This window comes from Monodelphis domestica, chromosome 5 (assembly GCF_027887165.1).
Source record: "Monodelphis domestica isolate mMonDom1 chromosome 5, mMonDom1.pri, whole genome shotgun sequence".
NCBI lineage: Eukaryota > Metazoa > Chordata > Mammalia > Didelphimorphia > Didelphidae > Monodelphis > Monodelphis domestica.
Genome location: NC_077231.1, coordinates 277,432,244 through 277,446,791, shown reverse-complemented (window position 1 = coordinate 277,446,791; position 14,548 = coordinate 277,432,244). Strand labels below are relative to the sequence as shown.

The 14,548-nt window shown below is 36.5% G+C and overlaps 1 protein-coding gene across 2 annotated transcripts in view; it reads left to right on the top strand.

Annotated features, from left to right (window-relative positions):
- Window positions 1-155: 155 nt before the first annotated feature.
- The window catches only part of PEX1 (peroxisomal biogenesis factor 1), a 50,045-nt gene continuing 35,652 nt past the window's right edge, over window positions 156-14,548 (top strand). The window contains exons 1-2 of one of the 2 annotated variants that reach the window (XM_001368731.5): window positions 156-329; window positions 8,833-8,976. In XM_001368731.5, the coding sequence (XP_001368768.2) occupies window positions 198-329; window positions 8,833-8,976 (276 nt within the window). In that variant the 5' untranslated portion in view covers window positions 156-197. The remainder of the gene's footprint in view (window positions 330-8,832; window positions 8,977-14,548) is intronic. The other variant, XM_056800199.1, reaches the window with a different exon arrangement.

Sequence of the window (14,548 nt, the reverse complement as noted above, 5' to 3'; positions counted from 1 at the left end):
GCGGGGTGAGGGCAAGAAGGCACCGCTTTCCGGTGGCACGGTAACGAGGCTCCGTGGTCCCGCCCTCTCGGGATAGTCAGGCGAGTAGTCAGTCCGTGGAATCAGTTGCCGATCGATCCTCTCAGCGCTCGGCTCCTCTCGCCTAGCGTGGGTCGGCGTTCGGTTCCGTCTATCACTCGCTAGCTAGCTCGCTCACGATGTGGGGCAGCGGTCGCCTCGAGGGCGCCGGGGCTGGAGGGGTCACCGCCGTCACTGTCTCCTTCTCCCACGCTCGCGACTGCTTCCTCCACCTGCCTCGGGCGCTGGCGGCCCAGCTGCATCTGCAGCAGGTAAGGTGCTCGGTTTGCCTCGGGGCCGCCCCCCCCCATCATTGCCGCAAGGCCTGACGGGAAGGGTTCGGAGGCCGGGCCGCTGGGCCTGAGCCGCCAGAGCCTCACGGGAGCCAAATTAGGGGTCTGGAACGCCGCGGGTTGGAGCCCCGCCCCTCGCCTTTGCTGAGACCTTGGGTCAGTCTGTGCCTTCTTCCCCACGCCGCGGGGTTTCTGCTGTATCCTGGGCTCAAGAGCCCCTGGGCGTGGCGCGGGGGCGTGTGAGGAGGTCTCCACGAACGCCCAGGGATTTCACTAGCGCCCCGGCCGGGGCTCACCCAAGGTCACGTCTGAAGCCGCTGGTTCTTCACCGTCCCCTATCCGGGAGTCTTTGCCCTTCGCCAGCTAGTGTTGGCCAGACTGGCCTGGGTCCTACCTATGATCCGCAGTCCTGTACACCTGTATAACGGTTTATAGAACTAACTGATTCCTCACAGACACCCAGCTGGCGTTTTCGTGGGAACTTGTTGGACCTGGACTTTATAAAGGTTTTGGCTCAGCTTGCCCCTTTTCCCTCCCTTGGTGTGCAAATGCAGTTCTGATGCAGCTCAGACAGGAATCTGTTACTTAGAACAGGAAGGCATCTTAGAGCTGGGGAGGGGTTGGGAATAACCAACATCTATTAGTGCTGTAAGATTTACAAAGCGCTTTACCCAGAGCTTTTTTATCAATCCTGGGAGTTAGGTATTATCATTACTATTTCTATTTTACGAAAACTGAAGCAAACAGCTTAAATCACATGTCCAGAATCACTCAATTAACTGAGGCAAAAGTTGAACTCAGGGCTTCACAACTCCAGGTCCAGCTCTAGCTGTCCACTGCACCACTTAGTTCTAAACTAACCAGGGCTTCCTGAACATTTAAAAAACGTTTTGATAACTATTTCAAAATAAATGGCTTCCTTTGTTATCCTGTGTATTATTCATTTAAAGCTCTGTGTTTAACATATTTATGTTTATTATGGCTTAGTTGTTTCAGACCAATAAGACACCATTGTCCTCAAATAGGCTTTAGCATTGGTTCTCATTTTTTTTTAAATCTCAGGACCTCTTTATATTCTTAAAAAATATATGGCATGTTGGAGTTTTTTTATGGCTTATTAATATAAAGGATAAGGTGAGAAATGAGAGAGAAGAGATAGAGGTAGATATCTTTTAAGGAAGGGTTACACTAATTATAATTTAGCTGGCTTTAAACATATATTTTTCCTGCAGCTGCACAGGGGACCCATTCCTTAAGAGTGGAACCTTGTACTTCCTGTTTTAGGACTTATATACCCCACTAGATCCTCCCTCCATGGCACGTAGTGACACTGGCTGATGCTAGGGGATGTCAGGCTGAAATTGACTCTTAGGCTGATGCTAGGTTATTAGATATGCTGGGGCAGGGTGGAGCTATTTTACCTCACACAGGACTTCCTCACATAGACCACACTTTGAGAACTCCTGGGCTATTGTATGAGCTGGGACTAGTAGTTTGTAAGCATCTTGAAAATAGACTTTGATTAATATACAGTCTGTCCCTTAGAAGTCTTAGTTCAGTTGCAAGCTTCAGTAACTTAAAAGTTTTTCATCTTTAATAGCTTTAATCTTCATTAAGACCAAACCTGCATTAAATCTTTTGGGGCAACTCCCTGTATGTCTTTTTTGTGTCCGTAGCCCATTACCTTCAAATTGTTTTCATGGATTTCCAATCAGAATAGTTAGGGAACCTTTGCTAGAGGCTGTTTGAGGGCAAGGCCTGTAATCTTCATCTTACTGTCTTTCACAGTGCCTCACAATAAATAAGCTTATTAAAAAAAAATTGGATTTCACAAGTCTACTGATACAGAAGGAAACCTGAAAACATTGAGCTTATAGCAGGAAGTATACTAGAGAAAAGATTGCTGCTGTCAAAAAATTTCATGTACAGAGCTCACTTGATTATAAGTCTTGCATTTTATCAAATGCATTATATAGATCTAAAGAATTATGAATAGAAAGCATTTGTGATTGATTAGAACAATCTAATTAGGTGATGATTTAGATCTATATAAATGATACTAATTAGTGGGCAAAATATCTTCCAAGATTTGTCAGAGGAAAGAAAAGATAACTATTTGTGTATCAATTTTTTTATACTATTGAATTAGTCTGTGACCAATACTAAATGTCTGAACTAAGCCTGTCTGTCAATTATTGAAAGACATCTTGTCCCAAGTTACAATTAGGTGAACACTTGGAAAGGATGGTACTAGATGTAGAGTATAGGCCAGGACCTAGGTAAACTCTCCCATTATTCCTTGCCAAACAAACTTAAAATAACACCTCAGGTCACCTTTTCAAGCCACAGAGCCACCAAAGGGGCAGAGGGAGACATTTTCCAGGCCAAGATAATGTGGAACATCCATAGGAGAGATCTGTAACACTGGTGTGGGCACCAGCCACGGCACTTGGCAGGAGCAGCAGCTTTGGAAGAGTTCTCAGGCCACATAGATAAGGGGGTTTAGAGGACTAGTCAGAAAGAGATTACAAAGGACCTTTTACTTAGACTGGATGCAACTGGAACTGATTAACGGTACTATTTCCCATTAGAAGTTCTTGCTCTGAGGAGGAGAGAGGTGTGCTTGTGATTGGTCACAAAGCAACAGAAACTTTAGCCACATTTCCAGGACCAGGAGGAGCACTAGCATTTGAGGCTGCAGAACAGCCTGGTCACAGTTTCAGCCCCAAAAGGAACACTTCTGGTTGCAGGAAATCAAGAGCTGTCCTGGATAAAGACCCCTGTGCAGACTAGGAGAGCAAGTACTTCTTCCATTTTAGAAGCACCAAAAGTTTGCAGAATATCAGAACTAGTTGTGAAAACAGTAGCACAAAAAAGCCTAAAGCTTAGGACAATAGCACCCCAACCTGAGGGGAGCAGAACTTAATTTTAACATAAAGTTCAAAGTTAAGAAATAGGCTGGAAAAATTAGTAAAATACCAAAACAAGTTGACCTTTTATAAAAGACTACAACAGTGACAGAGGAGACCAAGACATAAACTTAAAGGACAACAATATGAAAAGAGTTATAATCACAAAACCTCAAAGAAAAAAATGCTAATTGTATTCAAGGCCATCAAGAATTCCTGGAAGAATTAAAAAGAGATGAGTGGTAGAGGAAAAATTAGGAAAAGAAATGAATGATTCAAAAAAATTAGGAAAAGGAAATTAACCACCTGGTAAAAGAGGCATAAAATAGGATTGGCCTAATCGTAAAAAAAAGGCACAAAAATTCATTGAAGAAAAGAACTTTTTTAAAAGCAGAATTGGTCAAATGGGGGGAAACAAAAATTCAATGAGGAAAATAACTCTTTAAAAATTAGAGTTGGGCAAGTGAAAGCTAATGCCTTCAGGAAACAACAAAAATCAAAATAATGAAAACAAAAGAAGAAAATATGAAATATCTCATGGGGAAAATAGCATGGGATCTTGAAAATAAATACAAGTGAGATAATTTAAGAATTATTGGACTTTGTAAAAGTCATGATAAAAAAAAGGAGGGTAGCCATCATATTTTAAGAAATTATTAAGGAAAACTTCCTCTATGTCTTATATTCAGAGGGCAAAATAAAAAATCAAAGACTACAATTCATCTTCTGAAAGAGATCATAAAATGAAAACTCCCAGAAATATAGCTAAATTCCAGAGCTCACAGGTTATGGAGAAAATATTGCAAACCATCAGAAAATAAAAAATCTTCGAATATTCTAGAGCCAGGGGCAGCTAGGTGACTCATTAGATAGAGAGCAGGTCTAGAGTTGGGAGGATATGGATTCAAATATGTCCTCAAACACTTCTAACTATGTAACCCTGGGCAAGCCACTTAACCTCAATAGCCTAGCCTTTACCATTCTTCTGCCTTGGAAGCAATACTTGGGATTAATTTTTTTTTTTTAACCCTTACCTTCCGTCTTGGAGTCAATACTGTGTATTGGCTCCAAGGCAAAAGAGGGGTAAGGGCTAGGCAATGGGGGTCAAGTGACTTGCCCAGGGTCACACAGCTGGGAAGTGTCTGAGGCCAGATTTGAACCTAGGACCTCCTGTCTCTAGGTCTGGCTCTCAAATTTAGGATTAATTTTAAGACAGAAGGTAAGGGTTTTTTTTTTAAACTATTATGGAGCCATAATCAGGATAGTTTAGCAACTTCCATGTTAAAGAAGCAAACGGCTTGGACTATATCCCAGAAATAAAGTGAAGGAGCTAGGATTACAACCAAGAAAAATCTACCCAGTAAAATTGTATAATCCTTAAGGGGGGGGAATGGGTATTTGATTAAGTAGAGGTATGCCAAGTATTCTTGATGAAAAGATAAGAATTGAAGAGAAAATTTGATATTCAATCAAAACTTTGAAGGTAAACATGAGAAAAATAGGTAAACATGAGAAAATAATCATAAGGGACTCAGTAAAATTAAACTGTTTACATTCCTATAGGAAAAGAAAATACATGTGACTTCTAAGAACTTTTATCATTATTAGCAGTTAGAATAAGTGTGTAAACAGGGCACATGTGTGAGTTGATTATGTTGGCATGATCTTTAAGAAAAATGTATGAGTGATTAGAGGGATGCACTAGGAGAAGGAAGAGGCAGAATGGTGAAATTTTCTCACACTAAAGAGGTACATAAAGGAGCAGTCTCATAGTAGAAAGAAAAATGGGGGTGAGGGTGATAGGCAATGCTTGAACCTCATTCTCATCAGAACTGGTCTAAGAAGGGAAGAATATATGTGTACACACAAATGGGTATAGAAATATTTTATTATTTTCTTTTTATTGTCTTGCAAAACATACTTTCATATTGGTCATTGTAAGAGCAAACTCGTACATAACCAAACCCCTAAAATAAAATCATAAATATACTGATGTGAAAGATGACTCCAACAGTTCTTTCTCTGGAGGTGGATTGCATTGTCATATATCCTTCAGGATTCTTCCAGATCATTGCATTGCTGAAAACAGTCAAGTTTTCACAGATAATCATTAAACAGTATTGCTATTATTATGTACAGTGTTCTCCCAGTTATGCTTATTTCACTCTGCATCAGTTCGTACAGATGTTTTTAGCTTTTTCTGAAATCATCTTGCAAATCATTTCTTATAGCACAACAGTATTTCTTCACCAACATGTACCACAATCTATTCAGCCATTCCCCAATCGATGGACATCCCCTCAATTTCCAATTCTACAAAAAGAGTTGCTATAAATATTTTTGTACAAGTGGTCCTTTCCCCTTTTTTTTATTATCTCTTTGGGATACAAACCCAGTAGTGGTATTACAGGATCAAAGGATATGCACAGTTTTATAGCCTTTTGGGCATAGCTCCAAATTATACTCCAGAATAGTTGGATTAGTTCACAATTCCACCAGCAATGCATTAGTGTTCCAGTTTTGCCACATCCCCTCCAATATTTTGGCTATAGAAATCTTAACGGAAAGGGAAATAAGGAAGGGAATAAGTGATATGGGGAATGCAGGAGATGATAAAAGGGAGGGTAAATTAAGAGAGGGTAATGATCAGAAACAAAATTGACTTTAGAAGGGAAAGGATAAAAAGAGCCACAGAACAATAAACAAAAGAAAATATGCTAAAGGGAAATACACATCAAACCTAAGTGAATATGAGTGGGATGAGCTAACCCTCAATACAGAATTGGGTAGATATGAATAGGCAATTTCAGTTGAAGAAATCAAAGCTATCAATAATCATATTAAAATGTTCTAAATCCCTCTTGATTAGATAAATGCAAATTAAAACAACTCTCAGGTATCACCTCACACAGGTAAGATTAGCCAATATGACAGTAAAGGGAAATGATAAATGTTGAAGGGGATGTGAAAGAATTGGGACACTAATACATTGCTGATGGAGTTGTGAACTGAGCTAACCATTCTGGAGGGCAATTTGGATTTTCCTCAAATTTCATCTAATAATACCACTACTGGGTCCATATCCCAAAGAAATTTTTCTTTAAATGGGAAAGGACTTATTTGTACAAATCATTTGTGCAAATCATTGCTCTTTTTGAGGTGGCAAAGAATTAGAAACTAAAGGGATGTCCCTCAATTGGGGAATGGCTGAACAAATTGTAGTTATGATGGTGATGGAATAGTATTGTGCTATAAAGAATGATGAACAGGATGATTTCAGAATGAGTTGGAAAGACCTATGTGAACTGATAGAGAATGAAATAAGTAGAACCAGGAAAGCATTATACACAATAACTACAATATTGTGGAACAATCAAATGAGAAAGACTTTGCTACAAATAGCAAATACAGTGATCCAGGACAATTCTGAGGATTTATGAAAAAGACCACTATTTGCCTCTGGAGAAAGAATTTTTGGAGTAGAAATGCAAATGAAAACATATGACTTATCACTTGTTTATTTGGGTAAATGTTTGGGGGTTTGCGTTTTTATAAGATTCATTTGCAAAAATGAATAATATTGAACTATGTTTCACGTGATAATACAGATTGGATTGTTTATCAATTCCAGGAGGGGGGAAGGAAGAAGGGAGACAGACAATATGGATCATATAACTTTGGAAAACTTATGTGGAAATTCGTTATTAAAATAAAAAAAGGAAAAAAGAAAACAGAATACTGCAATATGTTGTATACAAGAGACACACTTGAAACAGAAAGACAGTTTAAAAGGCTGGAGTGGAATCTATTATATTTCAGTTGAAGTAAAAAAAGGTAGGGATAGTAATTATCTCAAAATGAAAGGAAAAATAGACCTAATTGAAAGAGATATTCAGGGACACTAACTTTTGCTAAAAAGTACCATAGACTACTAATTGCAAAAAACTTTACAATAACTTTGGTAAAAGCTTCATTTTTCAAATAAAATACATAGAGAACTGAGTCAAATTTATAAAAATAAGAGCCATTCCCTAACTGACAAATGGTCAAAGAATAGGAACAGTTAGTTTTCAGGAGAATAAATCATGATTGATTAAAAGGCAAATTAAAACAATCCTAAGGTACCACCTCATATCTAATGGAAATGACAAATGCTGGAGAGGATAAGGGAAAATACGTGTATCCTAGAACTGTTGTTGGAGTAGTCAAACTGGTTCAGCCATTATAGAGAATGGTCTGAAACTATACACATAGTTCTATAAAACTATGCATACTCTATAAATTAAAATTAATGTACAATACTTAAAATATTAGATTTTAAGATATTTATTAATGATCATTAGAAATAAAGGAATAAAAATGTAAAATAAAAACCACATGCCCATGGTTAATCAACCTGTTCAAAACCCCTTCTTACAACCAGTCGCAACCCAGGAAGCAAAGAGCACATGACCAGGAACCTTATTGAATTTTATCCTTCTGTTTACAGGAAGTACATAACGACAAGAAGTCAGTGGGCTCCTGGGAAATGTAGTTTTTAGGGTAACAGATTACCAGTGACACAACCCTTTGATCTAGCAATACCACTATTAGATCTCTACCCCACCAAAGAAATAAAAGGACAAGAATTTTTTGTTTGTTCATTTCAGTTGTGACTGATTCTGCATGACCCCATTTGGGGTTTTCTTGGCAAAGATACTAAAGTGCTTTGCCATTTCCTTCTCCCTTTCATTTTATAGATAAGGAAATAGAGGCAAGCAGGATTAAATAACTTGCCCAGAGTCACACAGCTAGGAAGTCAAATTTGAACTCAGGAAGATGTGTCTTCCTGACTCCAGGCCCAACACTATCCACCTAAACACCTAACCACTCCAAGGAAAAAGACATATATACAACAATTTAGTATCTTTTTTTGTAGTGGCAAAGAATTGGAAATTAAGGAGATGGGGAATGGCTGAATAAGTTCTGGCATATAAGTGTGATAGAATACTTCTATGCCATAAGAAGTGATGGAGGATTGGTTAGAAAAACATGGCAAGACCTATATTGAACTGAGAAGAGCCAGAAAATCAGTGTGTACAGTAACCACAATGTTGTAGTGATTATCACCTGTAAAAGATTTGGCTACACTGATCAATACAATGATTCAAATGATTCCAAAGGGCTTAGGATAAAAAATGCTCTCTACTTCCAGAAAGAAAACTGATGAACTTTGAGTAAATAGAAGTATATTTTTCTTGCTTTTTTTTTTCATTTTGATATAGCTAATATGGAAGTGTTTTGCATGATTTCACATTTGTAATTGATATATTGTTTATCTTCTCAGTGGAAGGGAGACAGAGTTTGGAACTCAATTTAAAAAGAAAAGTATTTAAAATGAATAATTTTTAGGAAAAAGAATCATGCATTAAGCATTTGTTTGCATTGCATAGCCAATCTGGATACCACATACAAAATATCTCCCAACTCTGAAAGGCATTCTTTACTCATGTATAGATAATGAGAATGGTTTCTGTTTGATATCATTGCAACATGATACCCAATTTTATTTTTCTTCTTTCTGATAAAAACAGAATCAAGCTATAGAAGTGTCCTGGGGTCACCAGCCTATATTCTTGAGCTGGGTGGAAGGCAAGCATCAGACTAACCAAGGTGAAAATGTGGCTGAAATTAATAGGCAGTTTGGCCAGAAACTTGGAATTTCAGATGGGGAACAGGTAAGCATGTAATGATGTGAGGAAGGGGCTCATTTAATCTAATCTAATATGTAATGAAAAGAAAATATTACAGTATTCTGATTCTTTTTTTCAAAATAGAGGAAAAATTAAGGTTTTGTTCTATAAGTCCTTGGATAATTGCCTATAAATGAATTCTAGAGATTTTTCTACTGTTCTTGTTCATAGACGAAGATAACTTATTTCATATTTATAATTTTTTTATTTCCTACATTACTGGTCTTTACTTATCATAGAGAAGCAGTGTGGTAGAGTGAACTGTGTGTACTAAAGGTCAGTAAAACCTGGATTCAAATCCTAATACTGGTTATGTAACATGGACAAGTCATATTACCTCTGTGAGCTTTAGGTTTCTTATCTACCAGATAAGTACAACCCCCATAGTAGTTACCTGACAGGATGATTTTGAGGCAAAAGTGAGATAGTACATATAAAAGACTTAGCAAACTTTAAATCACTATAGAAATGCCCTTTATTATGCTTTAAACATCATTTCTATTTGTTTCTAATGAGTTTTTAAAATGTTAATTATCATGCTATTTTCTATGTTTTAAAGTTGCTACTCTTCATCTTAACAACATCCTTGCCGTTAAATAACTTAGCTTGCAAACTACTAATAGCAGAAACAATGTATTTTAATTTTGCGTTTAAGCAAATTTAACATAATACTTTTTTAATTCCTTTCATTTTAAAGTGTCATTACCAGGCCTATTGCTTACTACAAATTAAAATAAATTATTTAATTATTAGTTAGAGCATTGATCATTTATTAAAAACTTTACCTGAAGTAAAAAGATTTTGTAACTAGAAGGGATCTTATTTACCATTTGGTCCCAGAGATGAGGAAAATGAAGTTTAGGAATGTTAAGTAGATATTATAGACAAGAGCCCATAGCTATACATACAGTAAGTTAATGTTATATGGTGAGTCAGATCTCCGGTAGTGTAAATCCACTTTTTCTTCATTTTTAAAAAGACATTTCCCTAACTTATATCTTTTGGCATCTTTCCCTTTCTACATGATTCTTCAAAGTTCCATGACAGTGGTTTTAGATCTACAAATTCATCTAGTACCTTAAAATATTGTTATGATAGGTCTCTTACGTATCTTCTAGAATATCTTGTTCTTCAAGTCTTTTTAATTTTTTTTAATCATCTTCTACTCTTTCGGGTTTGAAAAGCATTCTCCCTGGTAGAAAACACAGGCAAAATTGGAGTTACATTGTTAGAATTTCTTACATTATGCCATCTGGCCTAAGCAATGGACTTCTTTCTTATTCTTCCTGCTCAGAGAATACCTTTTAAATCCTTTTGTATCTTTAATACTTTTCACAAAAATAACTTATTCTGAATTTTTCTTTGCTAATACATTCTCCTAGGCACATGCCATTCTTTTTCATTTAACATTGCCTCTGTATTCTTTTTCCATTCTTTTAAACAGGTCTGCTTTTTTAAAAAATAAATTTTATATATGTCACAAAGAAGCTCATGGTGGGAGGGGAGAGAACAGCAATACGATGGAAGGGTAAAGAGGTTGGAGATAGGAAATACTCAACTCTTACGTGCATTGAAACTGACCCAAAGAGGGAAGTACAATCCAATCCATTGGGGAAGAGAATAGATTTGCTCCTTATAGGGGAGTAGAAGTGTAACAAATGGACTGGTGGGGAGGGAAACAGTACAAGAGAGGGAGAGGGTGGAGGGTAGTTTTAGAAAGACTGCAAGGCAAATAAGGGGGGGGGAATAAGAATGGAGGGGGGTAGAAAGGGAAGTAAAATAAGGGGGGGAACTAGGGGAATTGACTAAAAACAAACATTGGTGTAGAAGGAAATAGCGAAAGAAGAAAAGGCAGGACCAGGAGTAGAAATCAAAATGCTGGGAAATACACAGCTAGTAATCATAACTCTGAATGTGAATAGAATGAACTCACCCATAAAATGCAAGCGAATAGCAGAGTGGATTAGAATCCAAAACCCTACCATATGCTGTCTACAAGAAACACACATGAGGAAGGTAGATACATAGGATGAAAGTAAGAGGATGGAGCCAAATCTATTGGGCATCAACTGATAAAAAGAAGGCAGGAGTCGCAATCGTGATATCTGACAAAGCCAAAGTAAAAATAAATCTAGTTAAAAGAGATAGGGAAGGTAATTACATCCTGATAAAAGGCAGTATAGACAAGGAGGAAATATCTGTAATCAACATGTATGCACCAAATGGCATAGCATCCAAATTTCTAAAGGAGAAACTAGTGGAGCTCAAGGATGAAATAGATAGAAAAACTATATTAGTGGGAGACCTGAACCTTCCTCTATCCGAACTAAATAAATCAAATCAAAAAAATAAATAAGAAAGAGGTAAGAAAAGTAAATGAAATCTTAGAAAAATTAGAGTTAGTAGATATGTGGAGAAAAATAAACAGGGACAAAAAGGAATACACCTTCTTTTCAGCAGCATTCACAAAAATTGACCATGTATTAGGGCATAAAAATATTGCAAACAATTGCAAAAGAGCAGAAATAATAAATGCAACCTTCTCAGATCACAATGCAATGAAAATAATAGTAAGGGCACATGGAGAAGTAAATCAAAAATTAATTGGAAATTAAACAATACAATTCTCCAAAACCGGTTAGTTAAAGAACAAATAATAGAAACAATAACTTCATTGAAGAAAATGACAATGACGAGACATCCTTTCAAAACCTATGGGATGCAGCCAAAGCAGTACTCAGGGGGAAATTTATATCCTTGAGTTCATATATTAACAAATTAGGGAGGGCAGAGTTCAATGAATTGGGCATGCAAATTAAAAAACTAGAAAGTGAACAAATTAAAAATCCTCAGATGAAGACTAAATTAGATATCCTAAGTCAAAAAACTATTGATTTAATAAATAAGACTATAAGCTGGTACTTTGAAAAAACAAATAAAATAGACAAAATACTGGTAAGTCTAATTTTAAAAAGGAAAGAAGGAAACCAAATTGACAATATCCAAGATGAAAAGGGAGACCTCACCTCTAATGATGAAGAAATTAAGGCAATGATTAAAAACTATTATGCCCAATTATATGGCAACAAATATGGGTGATATGGATGAATACTTACAAAAATATAAATTGCCTAGACTAACAGAGGAAGAAATAGATTACCTAAACAACCCCATATCAGAAAAATAAATTGAACAAGTCATCAAAGAACTCCCTAAGAAAAAATCCCCAGGTCCTGATGGATTCACAAATAAATTCTATCAAACATTCAAAGAACAACTAATCCCAGTATTATACAAACTATTTGACAGAATAAGCAAAGAAGGAGTTCTACCAAATTCATTTTATGACACAAATATTGTACTGATCCCAAAGCAAGCCAGATCAAAAACAGAGAAAGAAAACTATATCTCCTTAATGAAAAACTATCTCCTTAATGAATATAGATGCAAAAATCTTAAATAGGATACTAACAAAAAGACACTAGCAAGTCATCACAAGGGTTATTCACTATGACCAGGCAGGATTCATACCAGGAATGCAAGGATGGTTCAATATTAGGAAAACCATCCATATAATTGACCATATTAACAAGCAAACCGACAAAAATCACATGATTATCTCAATAGATGCTGAAAAAGCCTTTGATAAAATACAACACTCATTCCTATTGAAAACATTAGAAAGTATAGGAATAGAAGGGTTTTTCCTAAAAATAATAAACAGTATTTATCTAAAACCATCAGCCAACATCATCTGCAATGGGAATAAAGTAGATACATTCCCAGTAAGATGAGGAGTGGAACAAGGATGCCCTTTATTACCTCTATTATTTAATATTGTACTAGAAACACTAGCAGTAGCAATTAAAGAAGAAAAAGAAATTGAAGGTATTAAAATTGGCGATGAGGAGACCAAGCTATCACTCTTTGCGGATGATATCATAGTCTACTTAAAGAATCCTAGAGAATCAACCAAAAAGCTAGTTGAAATAATCAGCAACTTTAGCAAAGTTGCAGGATACAAAATAAACCCGCCTAAGTCATCAGCATTTCTATATATCTCCAACCCATTTGAGCAGCAAGAATTAGAAAGAGAAATCCCATTTAAAATTACCCTAGACAATATAAAATACTTGGGAATCTATCTGCCAAGACAAACACAGGAACTATATGAACACAACTACAAAACACTCCACACAACTAAAACTAGATCTAAAAAATTGGAAAAACATTGATTGCTCATGGGTGGGACGAGCTAACATAATAAAAATGACAATCCTACCCAAATTAATTTACTTATTTAGTGCCATACCCATTGAACTACCAAAAAACTTCTTTACTGAATTAGAAAAAACCATAACTAAGTTCATTTGGAAGAACAAAAGATCAAGGATATCCAGGGAAATCATGAGAAAAAAATGCAAAGGAAGGAGGACTTGCAAACCCAGATCTCAAACTATACTATAAAGCAGTGGTTATCAAAACAATTTGGTACTGGCTGAGAGACAGAAAGGAGGATCAGTGGAATAGACTTAGGGTAAATGACCTCAGCAAGTCAGTCTGTGATAAGCCCAAAGATCCCAGTTTGGGGTACCAAAACCCACTATTTGATAAAAAAAAAAAATCTTCTGGGAAAAATTGAAAGACAGTATGGGAGAGATTAGGTTTGGATCAATATCTCACATCCTACACCAAGATAAACTCAGAATGGGTGAATGATCTAAATATAAAGAAGGAAACTATAAGCAAATTAGGCGAACACAGAATAGTATACTTGTCAAATCTATGGGAAAGGAAAGACTTTAAAACCAAGCAAAAGCTAGAAAAAAAATCACAAAATATAAAATCAATAATTTTGATTACATCAAATTAAAAAAAAAGTTTTTGTACAAACAAAACTAATGCATCCAAAATAAGAAGGGAAGCAACAAATTGGGAAACAGTCTTCATTACAAAAACCTCTGATAAAGGTCTAATTACTCAAATTTATAAAGAGCTAAACCAATTGTACAAAAAATCAAGCCATTCTCCAACTGATAAATGGGCAAGGGACATGAATAGGCAATTTTCAGTTAAAGAAATCAAAACTATTAAAAAGCACATGAAAAAAGTGTTCTAAATCTCTTATAATCAGAGAAATGCAAATCAAAACAACTCTGAGGTATCACCTCAAACCTAGCAGATTGGCTAACATGACAGCAAAGGAAAGTAATGAATGCTGGAGGGGATGTGGCAAAGTGGGGACATTAATGCATTGCTGGTGAAGTTGTGAATTGATCCAACCATTCTGGAGGGCAATTTGGAACTATGCCCAAAGGGCACTAAAAGGCTATCTCTCCTTTGATCCAGCCATAGCACTGCTGGGTTTGTACCCCAAAGTGATAATAAGGGAAAAGACATGTACAAGAATATTCATAATTACGCTCTTTGTGGTGGCAAAAATTGGAAAATGAGGGGATGCCCTTCAATTGGAGAATGGCTGAACAAATTATGGTATATGTTGGTGATGGAATGCTATTGTGCTAAAAGGAATAATAAAGTGGAGGAATTCCATGGA